This window comes from Schistocerca americana, chromosome 3 (assembly GCF_021461395.2).
Source record: "Schistocerca americana isolate TAMUIC-IGC-003095 chromosome 3, iqSchAmer2.1, whole genome shotgun sequence".
Taxonomy (NCBI): Eukaryota; Metazoa; Arthropoda; class Insecta; order Orthoptera; family Acrididae; genus Schistocerca; species Schistocerca americana.
This window is the reverse complement of record NC_060121.1, coordinates 385,925,623-385,942,607: the sequence shown is the minus strand read 5'-3', so window position 1 is coordinate 385,942,607 and position 16,985 is coordinate 385,925,623. Positions and strand designations below refer to the sequence as shown.

At 43.6% G+C, this 16,985-nt stretch overlaps 1 protein-coding gene across 1 annotated transcript in view; it reads right to left on the bottom strand.

The window, feature by feature from the left end:
• Nucleotides 1-12,289: 12,289 nt before the first annotated feature.
• LOC124607277 (monocarboxylate transporter 13-like) overlaps nucleotides 12,290-16,985 on the bottom strand; it is a 97,152-nt gene continuing 92,456 nt past the window's right edge. Inside the window, exon 9 of the mRNA XM_047139556.1 lies at nucleotides 12,290-12,717. Within this exon, the coding sequence (XP_046995512.1) occupies nucleotides 12,581-12,717 (137 nt within the window). The 3' untranslated portion in view covers nucleotides 12,290-12,580. The remainder of the gene's footprint in view (nucleotides 12,718-16,985) is intronic.

The window sequence follows — 16,985 nt, the reverse complement described above, 5'->3', positions numbered from 1 at the left end:
CTGATTTCAAATGACAGCTCCGCCAATGCGCTGTCCTTTTATACCTAGTGAATGTGATACTATTGCCATATGTAAATATGCTCATTGCTATCCAATGACTTTTGTTACCTCATCTCACGGTATGCCCCACAAAAATAATATGCAGTTTCGAGCGTCGAGATGTCTATATTTCATATTTATCTAGTGCTAGTATGTAGCGAGATACTTTCGGAACTTGGAGAACAACACTACGGTTCATGGGGTCGATATATGGAAGGCTGTGAGTGACCAAATTGAGCAGCGTGTGTTTATAGCGTGTCTGTTTCACGAAAAAGTAGATAAAATCACCCTATTCTCCAGTCTAAGAGTGTCTGAAATAACTAACAGCGTTTTTTAATACATGATAGACATTGTTTTGGAATATTGCTAAACATCTCAGTAATTTGACTGGTTTGTACATAGTTTGTATGTAGTGGAACATACAGGTACATACCCAGAAAACTTAACTGAATGCAGAAAACATTTGTATGTGGTATGTCAAAGCCATCTTCAAATATTATGCTGAAATCTTGTGTGCAACATTTCATGTTTTTCACTGTCAAGAGAATAAATGTGTTTTGGTACTGATTTGAGAAATAATATATATAATTTCCCGACAAAAACCTTTCATCACATATTCACAAGGCTGCTACGGAGTCAAAATACCTAAAAAAAAATTGAAATCTAAAGACCTGAAAATCCTCTTAAATTGGGAGGTCATCTGGAAAAGCGCAGGGTGCAAACATCATCACATTGAGCTGCCTCTGGGAGCAACAAAGGCTCTAACCTGGCTGGAAGTGTAGTGAGTCTATACGAGTACATCTTTCTTCGTTGCTTCAGCCCTATGCCAGAATACAACAACCATAGTGCCTGGCCAGTTTTGGTGAGCCAGTATCTCGGCAGCCTGTGAATAGATATTTTAAATGGGTGAAAGATGTGGAGAACTTTCTGGCCAGTGCAACAGTCGGACATCCTCCGTATCGATGAACAATGAGGTGAGAAAAGTCATGAGGTAGCGATATGCACAAATACAGATGGCGACAGTATCACGTACACAAGGTATACAAGGACAGTACAGGGTGATTCAAAAAGAATACCACAACTTTAAAAATGTGTATTTAATGAAAGAAACATAATATAACCTTCTGTTATACATCATTACAAAGAGTATTTAAAAAGGTTTTTTTTCACTCAAAAACAAGTTCAGAGATGTTCAATATGGCCCCCTCCAGACACACGAGCAATATCAACCCGATACACCAACTCTTTCCACACTCTCTGTAGCATATCAGGCGTAACAGTTTGGATAGCTGCTGTTATTTCTCGTTTCAAATCATCAATGGTGGCTGGGAGAGGTGGCCGAAACACCAAATCCTTAACATACCCCCATAAGAAAAAATCGCAGGGGGTAAGATCGGGGCTTCTTGGAGGCCAGTGATGAAGTGCTCTGTCACGGGCTGCCTGGCGGCCGATCCATCGCCTCGGGTAGTTGACGTTCAGGTAGTTACGGACAGATAAGTGCCAATGTGGTGGCGCTCCATCCTGCTGAAATATGAATTGTTGTGCTTCTTGTTCGAGCTGAGGGAACAGCCAATTCTCTAACATTGCTGGATGCGTGCTACATTTTCATCACTCGTTCTCGGCCGTCCAGAACTTTTCCCTTTGCACAAACACTCATTCTCTGTAAACTGTTTATACCAACGTTTAATACACCACCTATCAGGAGGTTTAACACCATACTTCGTTCGAAATGCACGCTGAACAACTGTCGTCGATTCACTTCTGCCGTACTCAATAACACAAAAAGCTTTCTGTTGAGCGGTCGCCATCTTAGCATCAACTGACGCTGACGCCTCAAGCGAACAAATGTACAACTAAATGAAACTTTATAGCTCCCTTAATTCGCCGACAGATAGTGCTTAGCTCTGCCTTTTGTCGTTGCAGAGTTTTAAATTCCTAAAGTTGTGGTATTCTTTTTGAATCACCCTGTATATTGGTGGAGCTGTAGTTTGTACGCAGGGCATTCATTTGAAACGACTTCAGGCGCGATTATGGGCGCACGACGGAAACTAATACACTTTGAACACGGAATGGTAGTTGGGACATTCCATTTTGGGAACCGTTAGAGGATTTAATACTCTGAGATTCACGGTATCAAGGGGGTGCCGAGAATGCATAACATCAGGCGTTACCTCTCACCAAGGACCACGCAGTGGCCGACGGCCTTCACTTAACGGTCGAAATGGTTCAAATGGCTCTGAGCACTATGGGACTTAACTGCTGAGGTCATCAGTTCCCTAGAACTTAGAACTACTTAAACCTAACTAAGGACATCACACACATCCATGCCCGAGGCAGGATTCGAACCTGCGACCGTAGAGGTCGCGCGGTTCCAGACGTAGCGCCTAGAAACGCTCAGCCACTCCGGCCGGCTTAACGGTCGAGAGCAGCGGCATTTTCATAGAGATGCCAGTGCTATCAGACAAGCAACAGCGTGTGAAATAACCACAGATATCATCGTACGACGAACATATCCGTTAGGAGAGTGCGGCGAAATTTGGCGTTAATGGACTACGACAGCAAACGGCAGACGCGAGTGCCATTGATAACAGACTAACATCTCCTGCAATGCCCCTCATGGGTTTGCGACCACATAGATTGGACCTTAGATGATTGTCAGATGAGTCCCGATTTCAGTTGGTAAGAGCTGTTGGTAGTGTTCGAGTGTGGCGCAGACACCTCGACGCCATGGACCCAACCTGTCACCAAGGCATTGTACAAGCTGGAGCTGGCTCCTTAATGGTGTGGATAGTGTTTACATGGAATGGTCTGGGTCCTCTTCTCCAACTGATCCCATCATTGACTACAAATGGTTGCGTTTGGATAATGGGAAATCGCTTTCAGCCATTCATGGACTTCATGTTCCCAAACAACGATATAATTTTTAGGATGACAAAGGGCAATGCTACCGGGCCACAATTGTTCGCGATTGGTTTGAAGAACATTCTGGAGAATTCGAGCGAATGGTTTGGCCACTCAGATCGCCTGACATGAATCCCATCGAACATTTTTGGGACATAATCAAGAGATGAACAAAATCCTGCGCTAGGAACACCTTCACAGATATGGACGGCTGCAGAGGCTGCACGGCTAGATATTTCTGCAGGGGACTTGCTGAGTTCGTGCCATGTCGAGTTACTGCGCCGGCCGCCGTGGCCGAGCGGTTGTAGGCGCTTCAGGCCGGTCGAAGGGTCGAATCCTGCCTTGGGCATGGACGTATGTGGTGTGCTTAGGTTAGTTAGGTTTAAGTAGTTCTAAGTCTCGGGGACTGATGACCTCAGACGTTAAGTCCCATAGTGCTTAGAGCCATTTGAACCATTTTTTTCTAATAGACGCTGTTCATGCATTGTTGTTTACATCTTTCGGCGGGTTTAGTGACGTCTCTGAACAGTCAAAGTGACTGTGTCTATGATGCAATATTCACAGTCAACGTCTATCTTCAGGAATTCTGGCAACCGGGATGATGCAAATTTATATATATATAGGGTGGTCCATTGATAGTGACGGGGCCAAATATCTCACGAAATAAGCATCAAACGAAAAAATTACAAAGAACGAAACTCGTCTATCTTGAAGGGAGAAACCAGTTGGCGCTATGGTTGGCCTGCTAGATGGCGCTGCCATAGGTCAAACGGATATCACCTGCGTTTTTTTAAATAGGAAGCCCCATTTTTTATTACATATTCGTGTAGTACGTAAAGAAATATGAATGTCTTAGTTGGACCACTTTTTTCGCTTTGTGATAGGTGGCGCTGTAATAGTCACAAACGTTTAAGTGGTATCACGTAATATTCCGTCAGTGCGGACGGTTTTTTCTTCGTGATACATTACCCGTGTTAAAATGGACCGTTTACCAATTGCGGAAAAGGTCCATATCGTGTTGATGTATGGCTATTGTGATCAAAATGCCCAACGGGGGTGTGCTATGTACACTGCTCGGTATCCTGGACGACATCATCCAAGTGTCCGGACCGTTCGCCGGACAATTACGTTATTTAAGGAAACAGGAAGTGTTCAGCCACAGGTGAAACTTCAACCACGACCTGCAACAAATGATGATGCCCAAGTAGGTGTTTTAGCTGCTGCCGCAGCTAATCCGCACATCAGTAGCAGACAAATTGCGCGATAATCGGGAATCTCAAAAACGTCAGTGTTGAGAATGCTACATCAACATCGATTGCACCCATATCATGTTTCTATGCACCAGGAATTGCACTTAGAACTACTTAAACCTAACAAACCTAAGGACATCACACACATCCATGCCCGAGGCAGGATATGAACCTGCGACCGTAGCGGTCGCGCGGTTCAAAAATGGTTCAAATGGCTCTGAGCACTATGGGACTTAACTTCTGAGGTCATCAGTCCCCTAGAACTTAGAACTACTTAAACCTAACTAACCTAAGGACATCACAGACATCCATGCCCGAGGCAGGATTCGAACCTGTGACCGTAGCGGTGGCGCGGTTCCAGACTGAAGCGCCTAGAACCGTCGGCCACACCGGCCGGCAGCGCCTATTAGACGGATGGGGCCCGACAGCCTATCAGTTCCAGTCATTCCACCAGGAAGGAGGTACACGGCTCGTGTTGTCAGTAGTTCAACCATCCCCAGACGGCCAATATTTCGGTCTGATCGCGTTCGAAAGGGCTCTCAACCAGGGAAGTATCCAGGCGTCTCGGAACGAACTAAAGTGATGTTGTTCGGACGTGGAGGAGATACAGAGAGACAGGAACTGTCGATGACATACCTCGCACAGGACGCCCATGGGCTACTACTGCATTGGATGACCGCTACCTACGGATTATGACTTGGAGGAACTCTGACAGCAACACCACATGTTGAATAACGCTTTTAGTGCAGCCACAGGACGTCGTGTTACGACTCAGACTGTGCACATTAAGCCGGCCGCTTTGGCCGAGCGGTTCCAGGCGCTTCAGTCCAGAGCCGCGCTGCTGCTACGGTCGCAGGCTCGAATATTGCCTCGGGCATGGATGTGTGTGATGTCCTCAGGTTAGGTATGTTTAAGTAGTTCTAAGTCTAGGGGACTGATGACCTCAGATGTAAAGTCCCATAGTGCTTAGAGCCATTTGAACCATTTGAACTGTGCACATTAGGCTGCAAACTGCACAACTTCACTCCCGACGTCCATGGCGAGGTCCATCTTTGCAACCATGACTCCACGCAGCGCGGTACAGATGGGCCCAACAACATGCCGAATGGACCGCTCAGGATTGGCATCACGTTCTATTCACCAATGAGTGTCGCATATGCCTTCAACCAGACAATCGTCGGAGACGTGTTTGGAGGCAACCTGGTCAGGCTCAACGCCTTAGACACACTGTCCAGTGAGTGCAGCTAGGTGGAGGTTCCCTGCTTTTTCAGGGTGGCATTATGTGGGGCCGATGTATGGAGCTGTTGGTCATGGAAGACGCCGTAACGGCTGTTCGATACGTGAATGCCATCCTCCGACCGACAGTGCAACCATATCGGCAGCATATTGGCGATGCATTCGTCTTCATGGACGACAATTCGTGCCCCCATCGTGCATATCTTGTGAATGACTTCCTTCAGGATAACGACATCGCTCGACTAGAGTGGCCAGTATGCTCTCAAGATATGAACCCTATCGAACATGCCTGATATAGATTTAAAACGGCTGTTTATTGACGACGTGACGCACCAACAAGTCTGAGGAATCTACGCCGAATCGCCGTTGAGGAGTAGGACAATCTGGACCAACAGTGCCTTGATGAACTTGTGGATAGTATTCCACTACGAATACAGGCATGCATCAATGCAAGAGGACGTGCTACTGGTTATTAGAGGTATCGGTGTCTACAGCAACTGGGACCATCACCTCTGAAGGTCTCGCTGTATGGTTGTACAACATACGATGTGTGGTTTTCATGAGCAGAAAAATGGAGGAAATGATGTTTATGTTGATCTCTATTCCAATTTTCTGTATAGGTTCCGGAACTCTTGGAACCGAGGTGATGCAAAGCTTTTTTTTATGTGTTTATATATGTAACTGTAAACTAAGAATATATATATTCTTAGCTTATAATGGTGCTCATTGTATATAGGGTGATTCACGAAGATATAGGTGTATTTTAATATGTTATTCTACAAGTAAAACTAAAGAAAAAAGTCTTACATATGTAGGTCTGCAAATGTTTAGTTGCGGCGAATAAAAGATTTTGCCTACTGTGTAGCAACTTCGCTAACATGAAGCCATTACAAAACTGTACGAGGTTAAAGTAAAGCACGATTTCTATTTATTTCGTTGTTATTGATCTGGTGAACCCAATAAAACATGTCCCAGATATGTATCTGCAGTATTTTCCCAGAACATCCAGAGAAGCAAAGAATTATTATACAAGTAAATTTGTTTACTTTCCATTAAGAATGTAGAAACGTTTATGTCAGTTTGCAACCGTTAGTGAGTTGTTTCAGTTGTTTCCTAACCTTGAAACGAGCTAGGTTTCTGTATTGTTCAGTGAAAGAACTTAATAACAATCGTGTATTTTAGTGAAACCACATAGTAACAGTTGTAGTTTGTAGATTATTTATGAAATAGTGATGCCTTTCAAATTTACGACAGAGGAATTTACTGACATGGCGTTTATTTACGGCAGACGACTGAAAGAAGCCACTAATATATATTATTAGTTGATATATATTCTTAGTTTCCGATGGTGCTTATTGTTTCATAATATATACGCAAAGAAACCCATCATCATTACGATCGTTTAGCAACCACTCACTGTAAACCAATACAATATTACGTAAGTTATTATTAATCTTGTTAGACGTGCTTACGTCCAGTTTCATGGCATATAATAGTTCTGTTAAAGTGTAAAATACAAATGACCAGCTTGAAGAAAGTGCGTCTTCCTTCTCGCTACATTAATGTCCTTTCATGCCTATGCTTACGTTTTATTATTATCACTTCCATGGGGATTCCGTGTATTGTCTATTAATGGCCATCTACATACGTCATCATTTAAAGTACACGTAATAGCTAATTGTAGGTAGTCATTTCCAGCGCTGATTAGGCGACAAACTAAGTAAATCATGCTGCCTTAATTCTATGTGTCGAACGTGATAGATTTATGGCTGTAGCATATTTGCAAATCTATATTTTACAAAAACGTCTGTAATTTTTTATATACGTACAGGATTTCAAATTTAGCCAATTCTGGTGTTTGCTGACATCGTCAGCTCTCATTTAATGCATTATACAAAGTAATAGCTTCAGCGATTTTATTGTTGTTAATTTTTGTTGTCCAGTTTAATATTCATAATAAAAACAACAGCAGCTTTTTTAACACTTATTCTAGAATCGTACTTAATGTTGCCCATATCATCACTTGATTTTTACGGTGCTTTTGTAGTGTCATGTTTGTACGGTATGTAACGTAGTTTCCCGCAAAATGCATTCTTCATCTCACATATAATTGCTGTATTTTCTTCACGTGGGTCAGTCACGCCTGCGTTGATAAGACAGAGAAAAAAATGCGCCCACCAGTCGCTCTCCTTAACCAGGGCCGGCCTAGCTCGTCGACGGTTAACGCCCCCTCCGCCAGTTCTGGACCGGCGAACCGGCTTCACGTAATATCGCTCACTGACGAATTCCGACACACGCTGTTAGCCACTTCTCCTTCTTACACAATCTTCTCGCAGTAAACCAACGTTTAAATGCGATTTCTGAATGAGAGATCTACTGTGTAATCACTTCATATTTATAGATGGCGTTCTTCCTACATACACTATCTGATCAAAAGTATCCGGACACCCCCAAAAACATACGTTTTTCATATTAGGTGCATTGTGATGCCACCTGCTGCCCGGTAATCCATATCAGTGACCTCAGTAGTCATTAGACATCGTGAGAGAGCAGAATGGGGAGCTCCGCGGAACTCACGGACTAAGACCGTGGTCAGGTGATTGGGTGTCACTTGTGTCATACGTCTGTACGCGAGATTTCCACACTCATAAGCATCCCTGGGTCCACTGTTTCCGATATGACAGTGAAGTGGAAACGTGAAGGTACACGTACAGCACATAAGCGTACAGGCCGACCTCGTCTGTTGACTGACAGAGACCGCCGACAATTGAAGAGGGTCGTAATGTGTAATAGGCAGACATTTATCCAGACCATTACGCAGGAATTCCAAACTCATCAGGATCCACTGCAAGTACTATGACAATTATGGGGGAGGTGAGAAAACTTGTATTTCATGATCGAGAGGCTGCTCATAGGCCACAAATCACGCCGGTAAATGCCAGACGACGACTTGCCTGGTGTAAGGAGCGTTAACATTGGACGATTGAACAGTGGAAAAACGTTGTGTGCAGTGACTAAGCACGGTACAATATGTGACGATCCGATGGCAGGTAAGGCGAATGCCCGGTGAACGTCATCTGCCGGAGTGTGTAGTGCCAACAATAAAATTCGGAGGCGGTGGTTTTATGGCGTGGTAGCGTTTTTCATGGAGGGGGCTTTCACCCCTTGTTGTCTTGCGTGGCACTATCACAGCACAGGCTTATATCGATGTTTTAAGCACCTTCTTGCTTCCCGCTGTTGAAGGGCTCTTCGGGGATGGCGATTGCATTTTTCAACACGATGGAGCACCTGTTCATAATGCACGGCCTGTGGCGGAGTGATAAAACGACAATAACATCCCTGTAATAGACTGACCTGCGCAGAGGCCTGCCCTGAATCCTACAGAGCACCTCTGGAATGTTTTGGAATGCCTAATTCGTGCCAGGCCTCACCGACCGACATCGATACCTATCCTAAGTGCAGCACTCCTTGAAGAATGGGCTGCCATTCCCCAAGAACCCTTCCAGCACTTGACTGAAGTATGCCTGTGAGAGTGGGAGCTGAAGCTGTCATCAAGGCTAAGGGTGGGCCGACACCATTTTGGATTCCGGCATTACCGATGGAGGGCGCTACGAACATGTAAGTCGTTTTCAGCCAGGTGTCCGAATACTTTTAATTAGATAGTGTAGTTTGTGTGGTTGTACTGAAATACTAATCATCAGCATATCCGAACATGTAGTACACCTCATGGAATTATTCTATTTGTTGCCTGACGTATTCATGGTGTTGCAATTTTGATGGACAGCACTGTATTAGTCGACCACAGTGTTATTGTACCTGAGAGGGAGTTTTTATCGTGATATTCGACGAGGACATGCTGAAACACGTGACAGTATATGCGGAACTACCATGAAGTCATTCACAGTACGATGCGTTTTCCTTAGTCGCCACTGTGGTTTTTTACTGTATCGCCACTGTGTGCTTCCGATAACGACCACGGGAGGCCGAGTGCAATAATAGCGTGGTCGGGTAGTACATGGAAACAATGAAGCATTTACAGTTGTTGCATATGTTTCTGGTTTTTCTGAATTACTGCGGTAAAAGTTCGTGGTGCCCAGCGGCATGATTAGGATTTTACAACATCGTTATAATTTAAGGATTCACAGTCCTTTGATTAGAAGGAGACGTGACGTGTATAAGAGATTCCAGGTTAGCAGTCTCTCACTGATATTATTAGTGCATGTAACTTACTAAAACACCACCTGTAGACCACGACGTTGTTATCATTCGAAGTGTAAATATACGTTGGAATGGAAAATGTTATGGTGTGTACGTTAACAATTTATTTCAAATTGAGTATATATGCTGAACTGTGCGGTAAAGGGGCTGTAAACCAATTCCAGCTTTCGCTTTTAAAAATTATGCAGTGTATACAACTCAAGCCAGTATTTTAAACTCCGCCATATGCAAAACACAATGTATTCCCTTTTTATTTACGTAGACACATTTCGACACCTGTGTGTCATCTTCTGTGGTCTCGATTCGTCTCTGTAAAATATCATGCAAAGCTTATAGTAGTTTCTCTATTTTAGTCTTATTTTGACTTACGCGTTTTGCTTAATTTGTTTCGATAGCTCGGCTTGACCTACATGGCTTGTGAAAATTAGTTTTTGCTGGTCGGCTTGTTTTGCATCGTTTAATCGCTTTGACAGCATGTCATCTGCAAAGTAATCATAAAGAAACTGGATTATTTTGGAAAGTGTTTTTTGTGATTTGTAGTTCTGTAGGGCGCTCTACTTAACATTTTCCGTCCGGTTGTGTACCTCCGGTGAATTTCTCTATCTATTTCTATTGTGTGCACTGTATTCCACCCTTTTTCTAATGTTTCACTCTCAACTTTTTTCCCTTCACAGGTATTTTTCGCTAAACAACATTTGAGTAAACGCTTGCTTCCCTGTATCATATAGAAGTGCTAAGTTACTGTCGCCAGACTTGTTCATCGTTTTCCTTCAGTTCAGTGTGGCACTAGTTTTGAATTTTCTGGTGACAATTATTCTGGTGTGTCTGCTGGGGAAGAAATTACGTGTTGTGACGTGATGTGATGTTTGTGTGATTTCCTGTGTTTTTTCGTTCAGTGTGGCGCTAATTTGGAATGTTTTGGTGCGAATCATTGTGGTGTGTCTGCCGAGGGAAAAATTATGTGATTTAATGAGATGTGATTTATATGTGTGCGTGGGTGAATTGTGTTTTGTATAAGGTGGAGTTTAAAAAAAGAATAAATTGTGTTTTGCATAAGGAGGAGTTTAAAAGAAGAAAACAACAGGAGCTTCCAATCCGAGCAAGATGATTCTATGCAGTTTAAATTGGTAGGACACATTCTGAGGTGGCAAGGAATAGTAAGATAGTTCAAATGATTCAAATGGCTCTGAGCACTATGGGACTTAACTTCTTTTGTCATGAGTCCCTTAGAACTTAGAACTACTTAAACCTAACTAGTCTAAGGACATCACACACATCCATGCCAGAGGCAGGATTTGGACCTGCGACCGTAGCAGTCCCGCGGTCCCGGACTGCAGCGCCTAGAACCGCACGGCCACCGCGGCCGGCAATAGTAAGATGGCAATTAAGTAATGTCTATAGTCATGCTGGGGGGAGCGGGGAGGGAAGGGAAGTAAATATTGTAGAGTGAGACCAAGACTTCACAACAGTAGGCAGATTCCAGTGTACGTAACTTGGAATAGCTATGCATAGATAAAGAGGCTTGCACAAGATACTTTATTTTACAGGTCCGTCTTGATCACACAAATTTTTACACTTCACTATTACCGGTTTAGGCTACTGCCATCTTCAGATCATGAAATATTCTGATGTAGTATCAACGTCCAGCTACACAGGTATGTACACCGTAAGTGATCTTAGTGATTGCACAGGAAAGGCTGCAATGTAAAGGATGATCAGTCTCCGGACTGAAGACCACAATATCAACAAAATATTACTTAAAAACATATCAGACGTTGTCTGTAGCAAATGTACAAATTTGTGTAAATTCACAAAGGGCTCATTGTGATTAATTTACAACGTTGTACGTATTTATTAATAATCATGTTGTGAATGTTGCACTTGTTATTTCCGTGCTTGCTAAGAAAACCTGGACAGGAGTTCCACCTTATGCAAGACACTGTTTTGTTGTTTTGTTCTCACCCAAACATTTTTGAGCACTTTGTATACTATCGTCAGTGGGCTTATTTGCTTATTTTCTTTCTCGCGTGAAGCTATTGGTTGTTAACGCTGGTATTTCTAGATCTACTACACAATCTACAACTTATGGTTTTTGATGTTGTGGTGTTTTCTCCTTGTTTGTGTCGAGGCAACATGCTCATTCCTTTTGCTGTTGTCGTTACAAACGCATTTTGTAAGATTTGGCGATGGCGAAAGAAACTCTATGCTTGATGAACAAATCTTACGAAACGCACAATTAACGACAACAGCAAAAGAAACAAGCATGTTAACTTGACACACACACACACACACACACACACACACACACACACACACACACACACACACACACAAACCACCATGACATCAGATACTATGACAAACTGTTGCTTGTGTAGCAGATTTAAGGCTACCAGCATAAACAACCAATAGCTTAACGTGAGAAGGAAATAAACAAATAAACCCACTGAACGTAGCACAAAAAGTGCTCAGACAAGTCTGGGTGAAAACAAAGCTACGAAGCGTTGTATTCGTTAGCCAGAATACCTCCTTGTGTTTATGACATTTGTTGTTTTTCAGCATGGATGACGAAGTCATGTACAAACATTACAGTAAATAAGAATATACCAATAAAATGGTAGGAGTTTATTTTACATATACGAAATTAAGATCTATCTGTAGCAGGTTTTATCCTTTTACAGTGCAGAATGTAATGTACTGTCAGTTAATTAATCTCTTAATTTCTTTCGAAGAGCAGTGTCATGTGCCCCTTGCAAGGCTTTTTCAAGATTTAATTGTCTAGTGCGTTACCATCCAGGGAAGCTTATTCACAGTACATATTCTGCTGAGGCTGGAGGATAAGGGATAAAACCATTACACCAGCGCTATCGAAAGATCTCCGCTTCGTGACACACTTTTCTGTGTTGTTCTGCTCACAAGCTTCAATAAATGTGGCGTTAAGCGAGCGGCTTCTTTCGATTTCTAAGTGCAGTGACCACCATCTCTATCGTCCAGGGCACTACACACAGCAGGCCGAGGACCATGAGCGCGAGGAAACACGCGGCGTAGCTGCCGGTGACATCTCTCAGTTTTCCTGGAAAATAGAAAAGAAATGAGAAATCCTATTAAGAAAAGGAATCAGACAAATTGCTATCAAATAATAATGCTGCACAGCCACATAAAAAAACACTACGTGCCATTTGCCCATTCGCGGTGGCTGATGGGAGCTAGTATACGGCCAGCTCCCTTACGGTTGCTCAGTCACCGCGCCGAATAGTATCTTTTGAATACGCGAATGGTACTTACAGTATATCAGCGTAAGTTAGTTTAAGTTAGATTAAATAGTGTGTAAGCTTAGTGACCGTTGACCTCAGCAGTTTGGTCCCGTAAGACCTTACCACTAATTTCCAAATTTCAGCCAGTATAAAAGGAGGCGGGGAGTATTGTGTTGTCAGTAACATAGGAATGGCTACGTGAGGAGAGCTCAGTGATCTCAAATGTGGACTTCTTTGGCTGTCACCTGAGTAACAAATCCACTAGGAATATATAAACCCTTCTAAAGCTGCCCAAGTGACTGTTGGTGATGTGACACTGAGGTGCAACGCGTAGGAACAAACACAGCGAATGGCTGGAAAACGTTACCTGCCGTCATGTTTAGCGCCAACAGTGAAGTACGGAGAAGGCGGTGTTACGGTATGGGGGTGTTTTCCGTGGGTGAGATGTGGTCTCCGTAATTGCGCTTAACAAAGCGTTAAATGCCGAAGGACATGAACGTAGAGCAATAGTCCGGAGACGAGGGTTATGTCTGGGATGAGTTAGATTCACGACTTCCCTCCAAACCCCAGAGTGTGCAGTTGGAGTTATCTTCTCTGGTTGCGGCTCTTGAGGAAAAATGGGCTGTCTTTCCTCCACAGACATTCAGACACCAAACTGAAGTCGTCCCCAGCAAGGTTCAAGTCATCATAAGGGCGACGGGCAGACGAATTCTATAGTAATGTCCAGTAATATGCGTATGGACACTTTTGAATGGATAGCATATATGGGCCATTGATATTGATCACATTTCATATACACTGAAGCGCCAAAGAAACTGTTATACGCATGCTTATTCAAATACAGAAATATGTAAGCAGGCAGAACATGGCGCTGTAGTCGGCAACGCCTGTACAAGACAACAGGTGTCTCGCGCAGTTGTTAGATCGGCTACCGCTGCTACAACGGCAGGCTATCAAGAGTTAAGTGAGTCCGAACGTGGTGTTATAGTCGGCCCATGAGCGATAGGAAACAGCGTCTCCGACCATTTCATGGGTGTACCGTGAATATCAGGAATCCGGTAAAACATCAAATCTCCGACATCGCTGCGACCGGAAATAGATCCTGCGAAAACGACGACTTCAGAGAATCGTTCAACGTGACAGAAGTGCAACCCTTCCAAAAATTTCCGCAGATTTCAATGCTGTGGCATCATCAAGTGTCAGCGTGCGAAGCATTGAACGAAACATCAACGATATGGGCTTTCAGAGCCGAAGGTCCACTCGTCTACCCTTGATGGCTGCACGACACGAAGCTTTAATCCTCGCCTTGGCTCGTCAACAGCCGAAATTGGACTGTTGATGACTGGAAACATGTTGCTGGTCGGACGGTCTCGTTTCAAATTGTATCGAGCGGATGAGCGTGTACGGGTATGGAGACAGCCTCTTGAATCCTTGGACCCTGCATGTCAGCAGGGGGCTGTTCAAGCTGGTGGAGGCTCTGTAATGGTGTGGGGCGTGTGCAGTTGGAATTATATGAGACCCTTGACACATCTAGATATGACTCTGAAATATGACACATACGTAAGCATCCTATCTGATCAGCTGCATCCATTCATGTCCATTGTGCATTCCGACGGACTTGGGAAATTCCAGCAGGACAATGCGACACCTCACACGTCCAGAATTGCTACAGAGTGGCTCCAGGAACACTCTTCTGAGTTTAAACAGTTCCGCTGGCCATCAAACTCCCCAGACATGAACATATTGAGCATATCAGGGATGCCTTGCAACGTGCTGTTCAGAAGAAATTTTCACTCCCTCGTACTCTTTGGGATTTATGGACAGCCCAATAGGATTCACGGTGTCCGTTACCTCCAGCACTACTTCAGACATTAGTCGAGTCCATGCCCGGTCTTGTTGCGTCACTTCTGCTTGCTCGCGAGTGCCCTACACGGTATTAGGCAGGTGTACCAGTTTTTTTGGCTCTTCAGTGTACAGGGTGAATATTCTAAAACTTGCACCCCAAACACTTCTGAAATGGAAAGTGCCATTGATGTGCTGCTTTCACAGAAATGAAGTGTAACCAAAGTCCCACAATTGCAGCACAAAAAAATGTCTTAACAAGCACTAGAATGTTCATTTAATTTAGAAGGTAAGATTTTCGTAAATGAAACGATGCCCACCGACGTAAACAAAATTAAACTAGTACAATTTTACTGTAATTGGTGTTTTTATAGGTCTGGCGTACAATCGGTGAAGGAAAGCTGTTGCAGGTCATGCACTGTGTATATTACAGTGGTTTCCAACAAGATAGACACCAGTGAGAGACAATTAGTCGCAGAAGCAGACGAGCAGTACAAGAGCAATCACAGTTAGAAAATTGGATACACCGGATATTATCTGTTCCCTGTGTTTGCACTAACTTATGGAAAACAAGTGAATAAACAAATGCTGTGGAATACGAACAAGAAAGAGAATTTGTCTTCACAGATAATGTTATAAATGTCCAGCAATAGCTTCAGTTCAGGCTTCCTGTTCGCCATGTCATGACTGAGGCACATGTTCTATCATTATACCAAAAATTTTAGTACAGGCAACAGTAATAGGTCGTTTTGTATCATCTGGTGTAGTCTGACGTCCTGGTAAACAGTTACTTTTAGCTATCACCAGAAATATTCTCGAAGGATGTCAAATATAGAGAACAGGCCAGCCAAGGTGCCGGTCCCCTTGGTATAATCCAACGATTAGGAACAATTAGCAAAGGCAAACAGTAGCATGTCGTGCGCTATACAGGGTGAAGCGAAATTCGCGCTCTCGGGTTTCGCAGCGCGCCTCTTTACATGCTAGCGACAAAAAAATGTCTCTAACAAAATTTCGTCCGACGAGTACATCCAGCAGAAAACTGACGTTGAAGAGTGGCAATCTGGCAACTCTGTAACCAGATGTATGCTAACTATGTCTGTCAGTATGCATTAGTTGTGCAGTACAGTCAGTGCAGTGGATGGAGTTTTGGGTTAGCATGCAGGAGGTCGAGGGTTCGACCATGGGTTGGGCCGCATTTTTTTATTTGCTAATTTCATTCTGACATTTCATACTACAATATACACCGTTTCTTAGGTCACATGTATCCTAAATTTACAGCATTTTGTATCGTTGAACATAAGAAATAAGTGGTTAGACAAATAAGAAATAGACAGTTGAAACAAATGACCTGTAATAGGATAGAATAACTACAAATACAATATCAGTTTCGAGATGCTAAAGATGATAGCACAGTACAATAACACAACATCTACTAGTCGTTTATACTACATGCAATATGAGCGCTCAGATGTCGCACATTAGTAACCAGTTACAGTAATAATGTCCAAATTAATGACGCCATGACCCTCACAACAGAATACTTTGTCCTCAGAACAACAGATGCTCAAAGCGACCTCCCTGTACGTCCAGCCGCTGCACAACCCGCCGGATTATACAGCTCTGGACCCTTCGCAGAAAATCTGCTTCCACAGTAAAAAGAGCAGCATGAACACGCACTACCAATTCTTCCATATTCGTCGGCGGAGTAGAGCGCACGTGCTCCTTCAGGTGTCCCCACAGGAAGAAAGTCAGGAGATTTAGATCAAGTGAACACGGTGGCTTTACAACTAGACCTTCACGACCGAGCCATTTCCCTGGAAATGTTCTGTCCAAATACTGTCGCACATTAATTCCAGAGTGTGGAGGTGTACCATCATGTTGGAACCATATCCTCTGCCAAACATGTAGTGGAACATCTTCCAGCGCATCAGACGGATAGTTTAAGAGGAATGCATGATACCTTCGTGCAGTCAACTGGTCAGGCAATATGTAGGACACAAACACCTGTCACCCAATATTGCGGCCCAGACATTGATACCAAAGCGAACTTGATATCCATGGTCACAGGTGACGTACAGGCTAACCTCACACTAGTGGTAGGCATTGTGAGTATTGAAGACGCCCTCAAGGGTGGATGCTGCTTCATCCAGTCATATTACGGTGTTCACGAAGTCGTCGTTGGCTTCGTGTTCCTGTTGGAACCATTCGCAGTATTCGCAAAGCACGTTGTTAGTCCTACTGGTAA